This window comes from Palaemon carinicauda, chromosome 23, assembly GCF_036898095.1.
Source record: "Palaemon carinicauda isolate YSFRI2023 chromosome 23, ASM3689809v2, whole genome shotgun sequence".
Lineage (NCBI taxonomy): Eukaryota > Metazoa > Arthropoda > Malacostraca > Decapoda > Palaemonidae > Palaemon > Palaemon carinicauda.
In genome coordinates, this window is record NC_090747.1 from 103,984,319 (window position 1) to 104,004,318 (window position 20,000).

Genomic DNA, 20,000 nt, shown 5'->3' on the forward strand with positions numbered 1-20,000 from the left:
ACCAAACTGGTATTGATTTGATGATGAAGATGACAATGATGATGATGTGATGTAGAAAAAAATTGGATAGAGCTGTGTTGCTGATGTTGACGAAGCAAATAGTGTTGTGATGATGGCACTAATAAAGTGGATGATGCTGTGGTGCTGACGCTGATAAAGTGGATGATGCTGTGGTACTGACACTGACAAAGTGGATGATACTGTGGTGCTGACGTTGATGAAGCGAATAGTGTTGTAATACTGACGCTGACAAAGTGGATGATGCTATGATGCTGACGTTGATGAAGCGAATGGTGTTGTAATACTGACGCTGATCAAGTGGATGATGTAGGGATGCTGACGTTGACGAAGCGAATAGCGTTATGATGGTGACGCTAACAAAGTGGATGATGTTGTATTGCTGACGTTGACGAAGCGTATAGCGTCGGGATGCTGACAATGACAAAGTGGGTGATGCTTTGATGCTGACGTTGACGAAGCAAATAGCATTATGATGCTGACATTGACAAAGTGGATGTTGCTGTGGTGCTGACGTTGAGGAAGCGAATAGTATTGTGATGAGCTGACACTAATAAAGTAGATGATGCTGTGGTGCTGACGTTGACGAAGCGGATTGCGTTATGATGCTGACTCTGACAAAATGGATGATGCTGTGGTGCTGACGTTAACGAAGCAAATAGCGTTGTGATGCTGACGCTGATAAAGTGGATGATGCTAAGATGCTGACGTTGACGAAGTGAATAGCGTTGTGATGCTGACATTTAGAAAAAAAATTTAGAATATATGGAGCTATGATGCTGACACTAGGGAAGTTGATACAAAGTCAATGATGCTGTCTTGCTGACATTGACGAAGCAAATAGTATTGCAAAGCTGACATTAAAAAAAAGAAAGAATATATGGAGCTGTGATGCTGACACCAGTGAAGTTGATACAAAGGGGATGATGTTATGTTGCTGACGTTGACGGAGCGAATAAGGTTGGCGTTATAAATACTGAAATCAACATTGCAAAATATATTATTTTCCCAAGTTGGTGCTATTTCGAGTAAGGTAGAATAGCTGATTTAGTAAGGAAATATATATATATATATATATATATATATATATATATATATACTGTGTATATATATGTATATATACATACATATATATATATATATATATATATATATATATATATATATATATATATATTTATGTATATTATACATAATATATATATATATAGATATAATTTATATATATGCATACATAAACTGGAAGTATATATATATATATATATATATATATATATATATATATATATATATTCATATATAATATATATACATTTATATATAATACAGTATAGATATATATATATATATACATATATATATATATATATATATATATATATATATATATATATATATATATATATATATGGATCCTCCTGAGCAGTTTAAAGGTCTCTCATGAATCGCAGAGGCAATGACCTAGAGACTGACCATAAACCATATGATCAGCGTCCAAGCCCCTCTCCACCCAGGGAGGTCCAGGGAGGGATAGACAATGGCTGCTGATGATTCAGCAGATAGACATTTAGTCCCCAAAAACCCCCATCCTTAGCTCACAAGGATGGTGAGGTTGCAGACACTAAAGAAACTATCAAGTTAGAGCGGGACTTGAACCCCAGTCCAGCATGCGCCAGGCAAGGACGCTTCCAATAGGCCCCCACAACCTCTTGAAAATTACAGAAAGTACTTTTTATCCACATAAGTTTGATATAAACTCTATTGGATTAGTGTCCGTTATATGTGTTAATTAAAACTTATATCTTCAAATCCAGATAAGACAAAAACCTCAGGAATCAGATCTTACCTTCAGTTTTGTTGCCCGAGCACCAGAAATTCTTTAAGAGCTCATCTTGTCTCAAAATAATTGATGCAGTTAAGTTGGTCAGATTATATTTGTCGATAACTTGTAAACTTATACAAATATAAAAACAGAGTAAAAATAAAGCTTTAAGACCATTTCTAAAGCCTTTTAATGACACCAAGCTGAATATGCTAGAGTAGAAAGTTACTGTGGTAACGAACAGTTTTTCTCTCATTCTAGTAGACAGTATATACACATGAGAGTGATAATGTCCATTAACGACATTTTTACTACTATATAAGTTAGAAATGAAGACATAAGTATAATAACATGAAATAAATTCGCTCATCATCATAATCATCGTCACTTGTATTAATCTGTAGTTATTGAATCCTAAAATACTTATCAATTTCACCTTTTCTTGCACAGGCAATGTAGCAAGCAACATTGTTTCTATGGCAGGAACAGTTGTCAGCACATTTTTAACTGCTGCATTTATCAGTCTGTTCCATGAATTTTGGGAAAGCCTTTCTTGTAATTTTTACAGGTTACAGTTATGTCCAACTAAACAAGTTTCGAGTCAAAAACAGACCAACTATACCAGTCATATAGAATTAGGAATCACTGGGACATGTGTTGATTTGATTATATGCATGGAGAAGGCTGCACGTTTTACATACTGCATGAATGAGTAAGAAATACAAGGGAGACTGGGGAGCACCTGTTCCACTTAAAAACATTTGTTCGAAAGCCTGTAAGACTTGCACAATTCTGTCTTGCATTATGACCATGCAAGATAAGACTCCTTGCCTTCTGTTCTAGGTCCTCAGTTCATAAGACATCTCATTAAGGTCAGAAAGATCGTCTGCAAATTTTGACATACAATAACTGGGTAATTTCAGGTGGTCTTTCCACATTTACAGCTTTCTAAGACCATAAATGAAACTGGTATCATCTTTACCTGTCAGAGCATGAAAGAGTGGTCAAAATCTGCAGGACTAAGTATTTTGTAGAAACCTCTTGAATTGGTAAATATTCATTCTCTGCAAGGCGAACTCATAGTCATTTTATTGGAGTGTATATTTGCTGACAAAGTAAATACACATTACGATGACACCTGTGTCATTGCTGTGCATTATTAATCGTTCTGCTTGCAGACTTTTAAAACAATATAAAATGTGTAGTATGAATCACACGTGTGCTTCTTCAAGTCTACTTTTAAGTTCTACTACATTATAGATTGCATCTGATTTAACAAAAGAGGATTTGTCTTGTCAGAGAAACCACTAGGAAGGAAAAGTGTGGTGCTTCTCAGTTCTCTTGCACTTGACCATGTCTAGCATAGAAATTCAAGCAGCCAAGCTTTGTTTTGTGAGTGGTTTACGAAGTCTTTGAATGGAGATGTTATAAGTGAACTAAGTCCAAATATCTTCTGTAATGTTGTCGTTATTCTGTGTTGCTGTTCAATTGCTTTTAAGCTGAGTTCCCAAATGTAATGATCAAATCTGAAATGGACACTTTCCGTCTCTAGGGCATTGTCCTGCTTGATAGGGCAATATCACTGTCCCTTAACTCTGCCATTCATGAGAGGCCTTTAAACCTTTAAACACATGGAGTTGGTCATCCTACTGGAGTTGTCCCAATAAAGATTGCACATCATTAAGGGTCTCATTGGGCAAAAAGGAAAACTGTCTTATTATGAGCATTGCATCAACAACTGTTGTATGGCAAAAGCTGTCTCATTTTAGTCTGTATTTAAGACGTTATAACTTTTTCATGAAATTTTTGTATTTCAGGAGTTAGAACTTTTTGTCGTGAAGTTTTGGTATTTAAGAAGTTGGAGTTTTTTATTTCATGAAATTTTGGTATATAAGTTATAACTTTTTCACGAAATTTTGTTGTTTAATAACTTATAACTTTTCCATGAAATGTTTGTGTTTAAGAAGTGATAACTTTTTCATGGAATTTTTGTATTTAAGTTATAACTTTTTCATGAAATTTTTGTATTTAAGAAGTTATAACGTTTTCATGAATTTTTTGTATTTAAGAAGTTATAACTTTTTCATGAATTTTGATATTTAAGAAGTTATAACTTTTTCATGAAATTTTGGTATTTAAGAAGTTATAACTTTTTCATGAATTTTGGTATTTTAGAAATTATAACTTTTCCAAGAATATATTTTTCCTAGACATTCATGAGCTTAGAATTGTTTTTCTACAAAATGTATTAAAACCAAAAAATTAAGTATAGAACAAATAATACTCGATAATGAGAAAATAACATTAATGTTCAGAATTTGCAAAAGGAAAACTTTCACAACGCTCAGAAAAATATTCGTGATTGTAAGTGTAAACAAACTTCATTTATTATATTTCAAACTGAGAATATTTCCGATATCTGCGAATGACTGTAATTGAGAAAAAAAAAAAAAAAAAAAAAAAAAAAAAAAAACATATTATTACGTTGGAATTCCATGGTGTAATTTATTAATTTTATAATAAAATAGAGAAATTAAAAATAGAAACATAAAAAACAGTATTTTTCACCACCTCTAAAGTCTCGGGAAAATAACCAGTTTGATTACAATTGTTATATTAATTTAAAAAAAAAATAGAGAACATAAAAATAGAAAAATAAAATGAACAGTCCTTTTCACCACCTCTAAGGTCTCGGTAAAATAACCAGTTTAATTAAAATTGTTATTTTATTCTAAAAAAATAAAAAATAGAAAACATAAAAATAGAAACATAAAATGAACAGTCCTTTTCACCACCTCTAAAGTCTCGGGAAAATAACCAGTTTAATCAAAATTGTTATATTGATTTAAAAAAAAAATAGAGAACTTAAAAATGGAAACATAAAAAACAGTCATTATCGTGCCCTCTAAAGTCTAGGGAAAATAACTAGTTTGATTAAAATTGTTATATTAATTTTAAAAAAAATAGAGAACTTGAAAATGGAAAAAAAAAGAAAAAAAAGTCCTTTTCACCACCTCTAAAGTCTCGGGAAAATAACCAGTTTAATTAAAATTGTTATATTAATTTAAGAAAAATAGAAAACTTAAAAATAGAAACATAAAATAAACAGTCCTTTTCACCACCTCTAAAGTCTAGGGAAAATAACCAGTTTAATTAAAATTGTTATATTAACTTTTAAAAAAACAGAAAACTTGAAAAAAAGAAACATAAAAAAACAGTCCTTTTCGTCCCCTCTAAAGTCTTTAGAAACTAATAGTTTAATTAAAATTGTTATTGAAAAATAGGACGTAGGTGGAAAAAGTGAGTAGTTTGTTCATCTTTAACTTGTTTTTGACTGAAATATGTATTTATCTCCTGCTTTATAATTAAATACATCAGGAAGTTTCTAATAACGACATTATCAAACGAGCCATCGTGACAAAGAGTGAATAAAATGCACAGGAAATTGTTCCATAAAAATAGCAATAAAAATTTGATAGTTTAGAGATTCGACCCCAACCCCGACCCCCCCAAAAATGATGACGTAAGATAAAACGTAAAATATGACGATAAGATAAATAATCCTGAATCTAGTCAGAATTGTGACCGCCAAGATGTTGCAAGCATGAATCCGTGGGGATAGAGACCCTTTGAAGATGCATGGGATAGAATGTGGGGGTAGCAGCCTCACGCCATATGTGTGCTTGTGTTTATATGCAAACACACACACACACACACACACACACATATATATATATATATATTACATAATACATATTTAAATATATATGTATATATATAAATGTATATATATATATATATATATATATATATATATATATATATACTGTATATACGTTTTATGTATGTATGCATGTATGTATATACACACACATATATATATATATATACATATATATATATATATACTGTATATACGTTTTATGTATGTATGCATGTATGTATATACACATACATATATATATATATATATATATATATATATATATATATATATATATATATATATATATATACAGAAGTACTAAGCCATAAGCAACCTATCAACACAGAATTCTACTAACCTTGAAAAAATTACCCCTATTACACCTAAAAAGATTTGTAGAAGGTGCTCCAACTTTGACCAAAATTTTGATACTAAACCCTCTATAGTAAAGAACTAATAAGACAGAGGTGTATTGACTCTGTTATCAAGAGAGATATGCAGGATCTTCTTCTTCTTCTTAAGCTTTTCCCATTTCTATATGGGGTCGCTGTTTCTAGACAGCCTTCTCCATCTTCTCCTGTCCTCTTCATCTTGTTCTCTTAGACTCCTTTCCTTTATATCATTCAATAACTTATATTTCCACTTTAACTTTGGTATTCTCCTCCTTCTTCTGCTCTCCATCTCCATGTACATAACCCATTTACAGGATTAGCTATACGTATTCCACTATCTTGGGTTAGAGTTCTCTTGCTTGAGGGTACACTCGGGCACACTTTCCTATCTAATTTCTCTTCCTCCTGTTTTGTTAAATTTTTCATAGTTTATTTAGGAAATATCTATTTTATTGTTAATGTTCTTAAAATTTTCAATTTGTCCTTGTTTCCTTTCCTCACTGAGCCATTTTCCCTGTTGGAGCCCCCTGGGCTTATAGCATCCTGCTTTTCCAGCTAGGGTTGTAGCTTAGCAATTAATAATAATTCCTAGAAATATGGACAATTAGCCCTTGCAAAGCTTTCAAATTACATCTCCCTGCATAACATTACCTATGAAGACGAGACAAAACACAAGGGGGAGTTTGGCTCACTTATCAGTTGGTCTTCAGACGTCGCCGAGATGGTACTGCGAGTATTACTGCTGGTGTCTTCATTGTTCCAGTTTACCTTGGAGCAAGAGGTGAGTTTTCCCGTGAGGTTTCCTTGACTTTGGTGAGGCATTAATTGTTTTCATGGGACTGGTGGTTATAGATGGCGTTGCTGGAGAGTGATGTGTTTTTTTTATATCTTTCATGTGAAATACTTTTAGTGGTTTTTTATACATACATATATACATACATATTTATATATATATACATATATATATATATGTATATATATATATATATATATATATATATATATATATATATATATATATATATATATATATATATATATATATAGGGGTATAGACTGCCATAGAAAGAAAATAAATAGTCACGAGTGGGGGAACATGCCTGAGGCCTTTGTCCTGCAGTGTACTACCTACGGCTTTTCATGATGTTGATGGTATATATATATATATATATATATATATATATATATATATATATACATATATATGTGTATATATATATATATATATATGTATTGTATATATGTATTTTATATATATATATATATATATATATATATATATATATATATATATATATGTATTGTATATATGTATTATATATATATATATATATATATATATATATATATATATATATATATATATATATCGAATACTAAGCTACAAATATATTTTATTATAGAATTTCCTTTGTCTTTGAATTTGAATCAGACTCAGGGGGAAATTCTTTTCATTATAAGTACTTCTACCCTTGCCAGAATTCGAACCTATACCTCAGAGTCGAAAAAAAGCTGTCAGTTGACTATCTAACCATTTTATTATTATTATTATTATTATTATTATTATTATTATCATTATTATTATTATTATTATTATTACTTGCTAAGCTACAACCTAGTTGGAAAAGATGGATACTATAAACCCAAGGACTCCAACAGGGAAAATAGCCCAGTGAGGAAAGGAAAAAAGGAAAAATAAACATTTTAAGAAGAGTAACAACATTAAAATAAATATCTCCTCTATAAACTATATAAACTTTAACAAAACAAGAGGAAGAGAAATTAGATAGAATAGTGTGGCCCGGGTGTACCCTCAAGCAAGAGAACTCTAACCCAAAACAGTGGAAGGCCATGGTACAGAGGCTATGGCACTACCCAAGACTAGAGAACAATGGTTTGATTTTCGAGTGTCCTTCTCCTAGAAGAGCTGCTTACCATAGTTAAAGAGTCTCTTTGGCTATTAAGAGATATAAAGAGTTAATTTCGACTCTGCTTTATACATTTCTGTTGAATTCAGATTTATACTTCGAATGGAAATCAAATTACGTACACCATAATAAACGATTGGAAGTTTGTTACACGTGGCTGTTTATGATAGTTTTGTCACCGACACGCGGGAATTGCATAGGTTCGAATCTAAACCTTGGGAAGAAGTACTTATTATAGATAGATTTTTTTTACCTTTTGTCTACAATCCCGAGGCAGGGCGAATTTGATATTAAAAGGTATATGTGGTCGAATAGTTGAAGAACATGTAAATCATGTTTGTTAGTAGCAAAACTATTACTAACAGCCTCGTGTTCCAACAATCATTTGATTTGGTGAAGATGGCTTGGTTTAGATTCTAATATAAACCTGAATTCAGTAGAAATATGTAAAGCAGCATAGGAATTAAATTTTATCTCACTATATGGCCCATTGGACTCTAAAGTCAACTGTCAATTGAATTTTGAGTTTAAGTCAAAATAGAAAAAAAATAAAATAAAAAATTCGATATTACAAGCTCTTTGAACACATGAGTTCAAAAATTTTCTTGTTGGGAGTACATTCAGGCACACTGCTCTATCTGTTTTCTTATTCCTTTTCCTCACTGGGCTGTTTTCCCTGTTGGGGTCTTAGGCTTCTAGCGTTCTGCTATTCCATCTTTTCCTAGCTAATAATAATAATAATAATAATAATAATAATAATAATAATAATAATAATCCATAAAACCTTTTCAAACACCAGGACTCAGTAGAGTTAATTATATTTGCTAGGGTTAGAATAAACCTATTGTCGCCATTTTTAACGGGATGAAAGGGGTTTGTGTATCTTCAAGATCAGCAAAGCTGTGCTATTCAAAGCTAGCAATACTAGGTTGGTTTGCTATGAGCGATCAGACAAAAGTCTTCCACCATCACTAATTCGCAGTGGCCAGCGCGGTAATAAAAACTGGCCAAATCCCAGGCATGAATAAGGACATGTCTGAAGTCTTTGTCCTGCAGTGGACTAGAAACAGCTGAATTTGTTGTTTTATTGTGTGTATATATATATATATGTATATATATATATATATATATATATATATATATATATATATATATATATATATATATATATATGATTTAACAGAATGCTAATATATGCTACTATTAATGTTTTGTTCCCAAAAAACCTATCTATTAGGACAAGAAATATTACAAACAACTAGAAAAAACGTTGCCTTGAAATAGTTGATGGCACATTTAATGAATATATATATATATATATATATATATATATATATATATATATATATATATATATATATATATATGTCTGTTTGTGTGTTTGTGTCTGTGTGTGTGCGCGCGTGTGGGTGTGTGTGTTACGGTACTGTATAATGTCCTAAACATTTTACGCTACATCACGCAACACTAATCACAAGATTCTTTCGAACGCAATTACTCGACAGACTTCACAGGTTTATCAATAAATGACGCCACATCCAAAAAATCCCTTTGTTTATATTGAAGCGAAGACAATTAGGAATTCGGCCAATTACAGCTGAAAGTTTAAATTCTAGATTTTAAACATTTCCTCATTACTGGGGAGATGTTTGAGGGTGCGAAGAGATTTTTGCCACACGAAATGAAAGAACGAAAACACGTCTGTTATTGCAATGTTAAGACTCTTAAGCAAAAATTTTATTTCTTTCATAAAATTGCCGTTTTGTTGTTTTCTAATGTATCTTTACCTCCACCAGGGAGGGCCAGGCAATGGCTGCTGATGACTCAGTTGGTAAACCTATAGGCTGCCCCAAACACCCTATCCCTAGCTCAGAGGTTGAGAGTGTATAGATTCTATAGTTAATTCTTTTTAGTGAGGCAAATTTGCACCGACTCGCCGAGGTGCCCTTTTAGCTCGGAACAGTTTCCTGATCGCTGATTGGTTGGACAAGATGACTCTAACCAATCAGCATTCAGGAAACTTTTCTGAGCTAAAAGGGCACCGCGGCGAGTCAGTGCAAATGCGCCTCATTAAAAAAAATTGAGTATAGCTCACAAGGATAGTGTATCGATTCTAGTATATAAGAAACTATCGGGCTTATGCGGGACTCGAACCCCAGTCCGGAAGATCTCCAGGCAGGGCGGTTTCAAATAAGCTACTACAACCTTAAGATTTAATCCATGAGGAAGTATCTCGTAGTTACCAAAGCTTGAGTTCACAATACCAATTAAGCTTAAACACGGTGTTTATGAAGTTTCAGTTGTTTATTTCGAATCTTATGCTCAAGGGATTTCCTCTCGGGAAGGAGAAAGCGATTATGAAGCCTCGCAAGATCTTTTCCTCGAACTTTTTCTTAAAGGGGTTCTCTTAAAGAAAGAATGAGGTTGTGGAGGCCTACTGGAAACGTTCCTGCCTGATGATCTTCCGCACTGGGATTCGAGTCCCACTCATGCTCGATAGCTTCTTTTAGAGTCTGCGACCTAACCATCTTTGTGAACTAAGGTTTATCTGCTGAGTTATTAGAAACCATTAACTGGCCCTCCCTGGTCATAGTTTGGGTGAAAAAGGGGCTTGGGCTATGGTAAGTCTCTAAGGCAATGTCCTACAAGGGCAATGTCACTGACCCTTGTCCCTGCCATTCATGAGCGACCTTTAAACTTTTAAATAGGTGAAAATAATTTCAAAAGAGCAAGTGAAAGAAAAAAGGTAAATAAATTAAAATCTGTTATTACTCAATGACCCTACTTGGGATAGAAAATTATAATAAAATTCTCTGTACAATTTAAAAAAAGAAGAAAAAGAAACGCAAAATTTAAAAAATATAAATAGAATTAAATATAAATTAACAATATTCATTAACAGTTAATAATCTCCCCTATGCAATAAAGAGCAAGGGTCTTGATATATATATATATATATATATATATATATATATATATATATATATATATATATATTTATGTATATATATATATATATATACATATACAATTTCCGGTCACGCTCAGCTCTCCCCATCACTCAGGTAAGGTGGAGAGGAGTAGTCATACCCTAGTGAGACAGGGGTGCGTGTGTAGGCCTATATCTATCAAAATATTTAGCCGTAATTTTTGACGGATCGCGTACTCTAGTATGAAATAATTCACTGATCATTATATTTTCCCCACCTATATTATAACTATAGTCCATTTCTTTTAGCAATGCATATTTGCACAGACTCGCAGCGATGCCCTTTTAGCTGGGAAAAGTTTCCGGATCGCTGATTGGTTGGACGAGATAATTCCAACCAATCAGCGATCAGGAAACTTTTCCGAGCTAAAAGGGCACCGCTGCGAGTCGGTGCAAATATGACTCTCTAAAAGTAATGGACTATAGTGAGACAGGGGTACATGTGTGGGTCTTTAGCTATCAAAATATTTAGCCGTAATTTTTGACGGATCGCGTACACTAGTATGAAATAATTCACCGATCATTATATTTTCCCCACCTATATTATAACTATAGTCCATTTCTTTTATCGAGGCAGATTTGCACCAACTCGCAGCGGTGCCCTTTTAGCTCGGAAAAGTTTCCTGGTCGCTGATTGGTTAGAATTATCTCGTCCAACCAATCAGCGATCAGGAAACTTTTCCGAGCTAAAAGGGCACCGCTGCGAGTCGGTGCAAATCTGCATCGCTAAAAGAAATTGACTATAGAATGAATCAGTTCAGTGCTTGAGTTTATTAATGAAGGATATATTATTTCTTAACTTTTGCAGGTCACCGAAACTCCTCTACCACCTAACCCCGATGATGATATCCTTCCAGGAATCCGGGTAAAGTCTTCTCTTTTATTGTTATTATTGTTTTTATTACTATCTTCATGGTTTTATTGTTATTATCATAATTTGCCTACTAGATTTCCCTCCGTCAATGGAAGTTGAGAAAAGATTTTTATTAATTCTTTTCGTTTCTGTTTTCTTTTCTTCAAGAAAGTCTGCTGTAATATAAAAATGAAGACATCTTTAAAGAATATAAATCAATTTAAAGAAATGGTTTTCTTTTCTAATTCCACCCTTTTTAATGACGTCTCCAGACAGGTGTTAGAGACATCTTCAAAGAATATAAATCAATTTAAAGAAATAGTTTTCTTTTCTAATTCCCACATTTTTAATGACGTCTCCAAAGAGGTGTTGAAGACATCTTCAAAGAATATAAATCAATTTAAAGAAATAGTTTTCTTTTCTAATTCCCACATTTTTAATGACGTCTCCAAAGAGGTGTTGAAGACATCTTCAAAGAATATAAATCAATTTAAAGAAATAGTTTTCTTTTCTAATTCCCACATTTTTAATGACGTCTCCAAAGAGGTGTTGAAGACATCTTCAAAGAATATAAATCAATTTAAAGAAATAGTTTTCTTTTCTAATTCCCACATTTTTAATGACGTCTCCAAAGAGGTGTTGAAGACATCTTCAAAGAATATAAATCAATTTAAAGAAATAGTTTTCTTTTCTAATTCCCACATTTTTAATGACGTCTCCAAAGAGGTGTTGAAGACATCTTCAAAGAATATAAATCAATTTAAAGAAATAGTTTTCTTTTCTAAATCCCACATTTTTAATGACGTTTCCAAAGAGGTGTTGAAGACATCTTTAAAGAATATAAATCAATTTAAAGAAATAGTTTTCTTTTCTAATTCCCCCTTTTTAATGACGTCTCCAAAGAGGTGTTGAAGACATCTTCAAAGAATATAAATCAATTTAAAGGAAAATTTTTCTTTTCTAATTCCCCTTTTTAATGGCGTCTCCAAACAGGTGTTAAAGACATCATCAAAGAACATAATCATTTACAGGAAAGTTATTTTACTAATGCCCCTTTTTAATGACGTCTCCCAACAGGTAGTAGGACCCGAAGAGGAACCAGATTACGATTACCTGGCCGACTTACCGGACTTTCCTAAAAACATGTCCAATTTCGGCGGGATTGCACTGACGCAAGATACCTACAGAGCTCTGTTCGTACGCCGTAGCCCTCTTAGCAAGGATCTGCTGTGGACTGCTGACAAAAGTTATTACATGCCTGAAGTACCTTATGGATTTACAGCTTCGGGTAGGTTGGCTCAGCTGTTTTTTTTTTTTTTTTGGTACCATCCAAAATTGGGGGAAGAGCCTTGATAAATAGATAAGATTGTTGTCCCCTCGATAAGAAAATTTGCCTAATTAGGGCTCTGTTAATTTATCATACTGTTTATTCCCTCTTTAAAAAATTTGCCTAATTATGACTTTGTTAATTTATCATACTGTTTATTCCCTCATTAGGAAGATTTTCATAATTATGGCTTTGTTAATTTATCATACTGTTTATTCCCTCATTAGGAAGATTTGCATAATAATGGCTCTGTTAATTTATCATACTGTTTATTCCCTCATTAGGAAAATTTGTATAATTATGGCTCTGTTAATTCATCATACTGTTTATTCCCTCGATAAGAAAATTTGCATAATTATGGCTCTGTTAATTCATCATGCTGTTTACTTCCTTATTAGGAAAATTTGCATAATTATGGCTCTGTTAATTTATCATGCTGTTTATTTCCTCATTCAGAAAATTTGCTTAATAATGGCTCTGTTAATTTATCATACTGTTTATTCCCTCATTAGGATAATTTACATAATTATGGCTCTTAATTTATCATACTGTTTATTTCCTCGGGAAAATTTGCATAATTATGTCTCTGTAAATTTATCATACTGTTCATTCCCTCATTCAGAAAATTTTAGTATTTATGGCTCTGTCGATTTATCATACTGTTTATTCCCTCGACAGGAAAATTTGCATAATTACGGCTCGGTTAAATTTAACATACTGTTTATTCCCTCATTCAGAGAATTTGAATATTTATGGCTCTGTCGATTTATCATACTGTTTATTCCCTTGATAGGTAAATTTGAATAATTATGGCTCTGTTAACTTATCATGCTGTTTATTCCCTTATTGAGAAGATTTGCATAATTATGGCTCTGAAAATTTATCATACTATTTATTCCCTCAGGAAAATTTGCATAATTATGGCTCTGTTAATTTATCATACAGTTTATTCCCTCAGGAAAATTTTGCATAATTATGGCTCTGTGAATTTTCACGCAAAAATATACGCAAATAGAGTAACTTCCTGAAAGCGTGGACAGAATGTTTAAAATATCTGCTCAATTCAGAAATTTTTTCGTCAAGAAATTTAACCGAATATTGAGAAGGATTTTTTTCTTATATCGCTCCTATATATATATATATATATATATATATATATATATATATATATATATATATATATATATAATATATATATATATATATATATATATATATATATATATATATATAAATATATATATAAATATATATAGATATATATATACATATATATATATATATACATATATATACTGTATATATATATATATATATATATATATATATATATATATATATATATATATATATATATATATATATATATATATCCGTTACAGGCAGTGAACACAGGGAGTTCTTCAGGGAGGCCTTGAAAGTATGGGAGAGAGGCACTTGCGTCACATTTCGTCCGTACCTTGAAGGTCAGTTAAGGTCAGATGGTAAGGCCACGTTTTTCAAGGTCAATGTACAGTGCTACTGAAAACATTTAATGCTGTTTGCTATTTCTTTGCTTCAAAGATAAAAGTAGATCACTATTACTGTTCTTAAAATATCATATTTCAATTGTTTATTACTTCTCTTGTAGTTTATTTATTTCCTTATTTCCTTTCCTCACTGGGCTATTTTTTCTCTGTTGGAGCCCTTGAGCTTCTGGCATCCTGCTTTTCAAAGTAGGGTTGTAGCTTAGTTAATAATGATAGTAATAATTATAATAATAATAATAATAAAAATAATAATAATAATAATAATGATAATAATAATAATAATATAATAATAATAATAATAATATAATAATAATAATAATAATAATGATGATAATGGTGATAAGGATACTACTACTACTACTACTACTACTAATAATAATAATAATAATAATAATAATAATAATAATAATAATATTTTATCAATATCTTATGTCAATGTACATCGTTCTAGATTTTAACGAATGGTAATATACAATTTTCAATCCTGACATACATAGTTAATATACAATGTTCAAAGCTCTTTACATATTGCTTAAGAGAAAGACTTTTATTTTAGATTTAAGATGATCAATCTATCCTGATGGAATGTTTTAATTCTTTCATTCTACCTTGTTTTGAGCATTGTTCTTCTTTCTGGTCTTTAACAGCTGACTCACTTTTTAATTTGTTGGATAAGAATGTGGGACGAAAGAACTTGATAACAGGAGTACGAGTCAATATAATAAAAAAAATAATAACAATAACAAAATGCATAATGAAATGTGTTCTTCACATTACGTTCATCCTTAGTTTTCTTGTTAAAATATGAACGTGGCAGTGACAGTAATCATAATCTCTCTGAAGCCACCCTCTATTATGGTAATAATAACCAACAATTCACAGCCATTATATCATTATCAGATAAGCAAACTCACTTATCACTATCTATAGCAAATATTATAATTTCTTAATAAATATATTTTTCTTTATAGGGAGAGATCCCCACATTCTGGGCTTCGCGATTGAAAACACCTGCAGCGTTCACCTGGGTAAACAGAAAACCCACTTACAATACCTCATTATTTCGGATGAATGTTCGAGTGTAAGTTGGCTCCGACTTAGACACGATCTACTATCATTTATAAGTACGATGTCACGATGAATTATACATTCATGTATCTATAACTATGAATATATTTAATTAGAATAAAGTATATGGACGAACGAACCTAAAACAATCCAATGGCGATGCATGTTGCATAAGATTTTTCATAACTCTGACCATCCTTTACATTCAGATCTCCCTGGAAAATTCCATCCTGTCCGTAATACTAGGCAGGCAGTTAATTCTAATAGCCAGGCCTTCTCCATCATGAGGCTCAATACTACACAGTATTCTAGAAGTTTTATTCCAGCTGTTACCAAGTTGTGGAATGATCTTCCTAATCGGGTAGTTGAATCAGTAGAACTTCAAAAGTTCAAAGTTGCAGCAAATGTTTTTATGTTGACCAGGCTGACATGAGTCTTTTTATAGTTTATATATGACATATCTGTTTTTGACGTTGTTAATAGTTTATATAGGACATATCTGTTTTGACGTTGTTACTGTTTTTAGAATGATTTATTGTTAATTTATTCTCATCATTTATTTATTTCCTTATTTCCTTTCCTCACTGGGCTATTTTTCCCTATTGGAGCCCTTGGGCTTATAGCATCTTGCTTTTTCAACTAGGGATGTAGCTTGGCTAGTAATAATAATAATGATAGTAATAAAAATTACAAGTTTTGAAATCGAAACATCCGAACAAAGTGTTCAAATGAAGCTTAAACTTTCGACTTGATTACAGAAAGAGGATATCGTCAGGAGTATAGGCGTTACCCTCGGTTTTCTCCATCAAAGGTTGAGGAGTGACAGAGATGATTACATTACCATCAACGATCCAGCTATTCAACCCGACAAGAAACATCTATTTCAAAAAGTCAGCAACCTGTCCTACGTTACTTATGGCATTCCATTCGACTACACATCGATTATGCAAAATCCTTCCCAGGTAAGCATGGTGTGTATATATATATATATATATATATATATATATATATATATATATATATATATATATATATATATATATATATATATATGAATAATATATACTGGGTGTATATACAACAAAAAAGTTTTCATAGTTCAAATAGGAAATATATGTTTTAATAATGTTACTATTCCTAAAATATTTTATTTTTCCTTATTTCCTTATTTACTTTCCTCACTGGGCTATTTTCCCTGTTTGGGGCCCCTGGGCTTATAGCATCCTGCTTTTCCAACTAGGGTTGTAGCTTAGCATATAATAATAATAATAATAATAATAATAACAACAACAACAACAACAACAAATGCAGCCGTCCCCTAGTCCACTGCAGGACAAAGACCTTAGACATGTCCTTATTCATGTCTAGGGTTTGGCCAGTATTTATTATTCCGCTGGCTACTGCAGTTTGGTGAGGGTGGGAGATTTTAGTCTGATAGGTCACAGCAAACCTACCTAATATGGGTAGCCCTGAGTAGTACAGCTTGGCTGATCATGGTGATACACAAACCCTTTCGCCACGTTAAGGTATCCATACTCAGAAAGGGCATATATTTATACATATATATATATATATATATATATATATATATATATATATATATATATATATATACTGTATATATATATATATATATATATATATATACTGTATATATATATATATATATATATATATATATATATATATATATATATATATATATATATATATAAAAGATATTATTAGCCTAAACACACCGCCATTCCACCCCCCCCCCAGGTAACACTGGTATTGAACCATGCATTTTACAAAAGCCCATCGACGTTGCTTATCCATGTACATACCAACATAAAAGAGATGGAGGAATCCATTTCTTTTGGATGATATCCGAGGGACCTATATTTAGAGATATACTTCACACTTCTAACACCCCATCCACCCCACCCCTACAGCCAGGAATTATCTCCTAGCTAAAGGAGAAATGTAAGCAATACCGAGGTCTTTGTGGCTTCGCTTTGCTTATCAATTTGCATAAATTGTTTAATGACTGCCCATCTTCTTCAACTGTGATGTAATCCCTATTTATACCTGACATCAAGATAAAATCCCTCGAGCCAGCGTGACTCACGTGTTTATGAAATGCAATTTGCGATAATTGCTCTCTCTCTCTCTCTCTCTCTCTCTCTCTCTCTCTCTCTCTCTCTCTCTCTCTCTCTCTCTCTCTCTGAAAGCCACAGGAAAGCATTTAATGTTTGTAAGTGATATCAAATTCCGTCTATTTCTCTCTCTCTCTCTCTCTCTCTCTCTCTCTCTCTCTCTCTCTCTCTCTCTCTGAAAGCCACAGGAAAGCATTTAATGTTTGTAAGTGATATCAAATTCCGTCTATTTCTCTCTCTCGCTCTCTCTCTCTCTCTCTCTCTCTCTCTCTCTCTCTCTCTCTCTCTCTGAAAGCCACAGGAAAGCATTTAATGTTTGTAAGTGATATCAAATTCTTTCTCTCTCTCTCTCTCTCTCTCTCTCTCTCTCTCTCTCTCTCTCTCTCTCTCTCTCTCTCTCTCTGAAAGCCACAGGAAAGCATTTAATGTTTGTAAGTGATATCAAATTCTCTCTCTCTCTATTTCTCTCTCTCTCTCTCTCTCTCTCTCTCTCTCTCTCTCTGAAAGCCACAGGAAAGCATTTAATGTTTGTAAGTGATATCAAATTCTGTCTGTCTCTCTCTCTCTCTCTCTCTCTCTCTCTCTCTCTCTCTCTCTCTCTCTCTCTCTCTCTCTGAAAGCCACAGGAAAGCATTTAATGTTTGTAAGTGATATCAAATTCTGTCTGTCTCTCTCTCTCTCTCTCTCTCTCTCTCTCTCTCTCTGAAAGCCACAGGAAAGCATTTAATGTTTGTAAGTGATATCAAATTCTCTCTCTCTCTCTCTCTCTCTCTCTCTCTCTCTCTCTCTCTCTCTCTCTCTCTCTCTCGAAAATGCAAATAATTCATTCATTCTCTTTCTCTCGCCGTTTCCACCAGATCTACTCGAAAGACGGAACTCCCACCATGATAGCCAAGGACATCCAATACCAAGGACTCATCGGACGCTCCAAAGGCGAACTGTCCTTCTACGACAAGAAACTCGTCAACACTCATTATCGCTGCATTTGTAAGCACGATGCCCTCGTTTTCTTTTTATTGTTTTTATCATAAATATTTTAATGGAGTGAAGAAAGCTCTGGGTGATAGGAGGATAGATGTGAGAGAGGCAAGAGAGCGTGCTAGAAATAGGAATGAATGGCGAGCGATTGTGACGCAGTTCCGGTAGGCCCTGCTGCTGCCTCCGATGCCTTAGATGACCGCGGAGGTAGCAGCAGTAGGGGATTCAGCATTATGAAGCTTCATCTGTGGTGGATAATGTGGGAGGGTGGGCTGTGGCACCCTAGCAGTACCAGCTGAACTCTGTTGAGTCCCTGGTTAGGCTGGAGGAATGTAGAGAGTAGAGGTCCCCTTTTTTGTTTTGTTTCATTTGTTGATGTCGGCTACCCCCCAAAATTGGGGGAAGTGCCTTGGTATATAGATGTATGTATGTATTTTAATTATTACCTTCGCCAAACTTCGTTACGGAGGTTATGTTTTGATGGGCGTGTAGTTGTTTGTATGTCTGTCTGTGTGTTTGTGATTCGCATACCTCAAAAACTATTTGACCGAATCTCATGAAATTTGGTGGGATCATTGGCCATGATTTATGGAGAGATTGGGTCAAAAGTCAAAGGTCAAAAGTCAAGGGAAAGGTCACAAAAAGCACAAAAACGTCTTTTTCGCCATATCGTGGCCAATTTTTCTTTCTCCTGATTTGCTTGAAACTAGTGGCAAAATGTGCAAAATTTAATGGCCTATCTTGTGATATGCACTGTTAAATAAAAACCATGATTTTAATCAGAAATTCTCTGTAAAAATATGTTGTTCTCAGTCGTATTTCAATAAAATACAAGCGATCGTAACTTTTACCCTACTTTGTTATTATCATTTAGGGGCTGGTGACGGTATATACTATCACTCCTTAACGTCAATATATCCGTTTTTAAAACGGTAAATGCCTGGCAACATTTATTCCAGGATTTTTACCGCTTTTTTTACGGCAAACGTTTAAACTGCACAACATGATATAGTCGAAGGTATGCGCTCTACCGAGTGCCCGTTCAAGTTGTGAGTGATAACAGATTGGTTATTCATAATGTTTAATAGATTCATCCTCTCCCACAGCCAGGTGGATGAAGGACTGCAACATACACGAAGGTAAATGCCAGAATGGGGGATACATAGGAAGTGATTGCCACTGCGTCTGTCCTTCGGGAACGGGTGGGAGTGACTGCCAAGAAGTGAGGGAAGACTACTATAGTAAGTAATTA

The 20,000-nt window shown here is 33.1% G+C and overlaps 3 protein-coding genes across 3 annotated transcripts in view; 2 read left to right on the forward strand and 1 right to left on the reverse strand.

Annotated features, from left to right (window-relative positions):
- Positions 1–1,067, forward strand: part of LOC137617039 (zwei Ig domain protein zig-8-like) — a 16,694-nt gene extending 15,627 nt beyond the window's left edge. Inside the window, exon 8 of the mRNA XM_068346891.1 lies at positions 1–1,067. This exon is cut by the window's left edge and continues 180 nt beyond it. The gene's annotated coding sequence lies outside the window, so the exon portion shown is untranslated.
- LOC137617328 (Na(+)/citrate cotransporter-like) overlaps positions 1–20,000 on the reverse strand; it is a 105,586-nt gene that overhangs the window by 58,837 nt on the left and 26,749 nt on the right. The gene's annotated exons all lie outside the window — the stretch shown is intronic.
- Positions 6,624–20,000, forward strand: part of LOC137617040 (blastula protease 10-like) — a 17,055-nt gene continuing 3,678 nt past the window's right edge. Inside the window, exons 1-8 of the mRNA XM_068346892.1 lie at positions 6,624–6,719; positions 11,664–11,720; positions 12,786–12,996; positions 14,418–14,501; positions 15,536–15,645; positions 16,391–16,594; positions 18,628–18,757; positions 19,855–19,989. Coding sequence (XP_068202993.1) covers positions 6,660–6,719; positions 11,664–11,720; positions 12,786–12,996; positions 14,418–14,501; positions 15,536–15,645; positions 16,391–16,594; positions 18,628–18,757; positions 19,855–19,989 — 991 coding nt within the window. The 5' untranslated portion in view covers positions 6,624–6,659. The remainder of the gene's footprint in view (positions 6,720–11,663; positions 11,721–12,785; positions 12,997–14,417; positions 14,502–15,535; positions 15,646–16,390; positions 16,595–18,627; positions 18,758–19,854; positions 19,990–20,000) is intronic.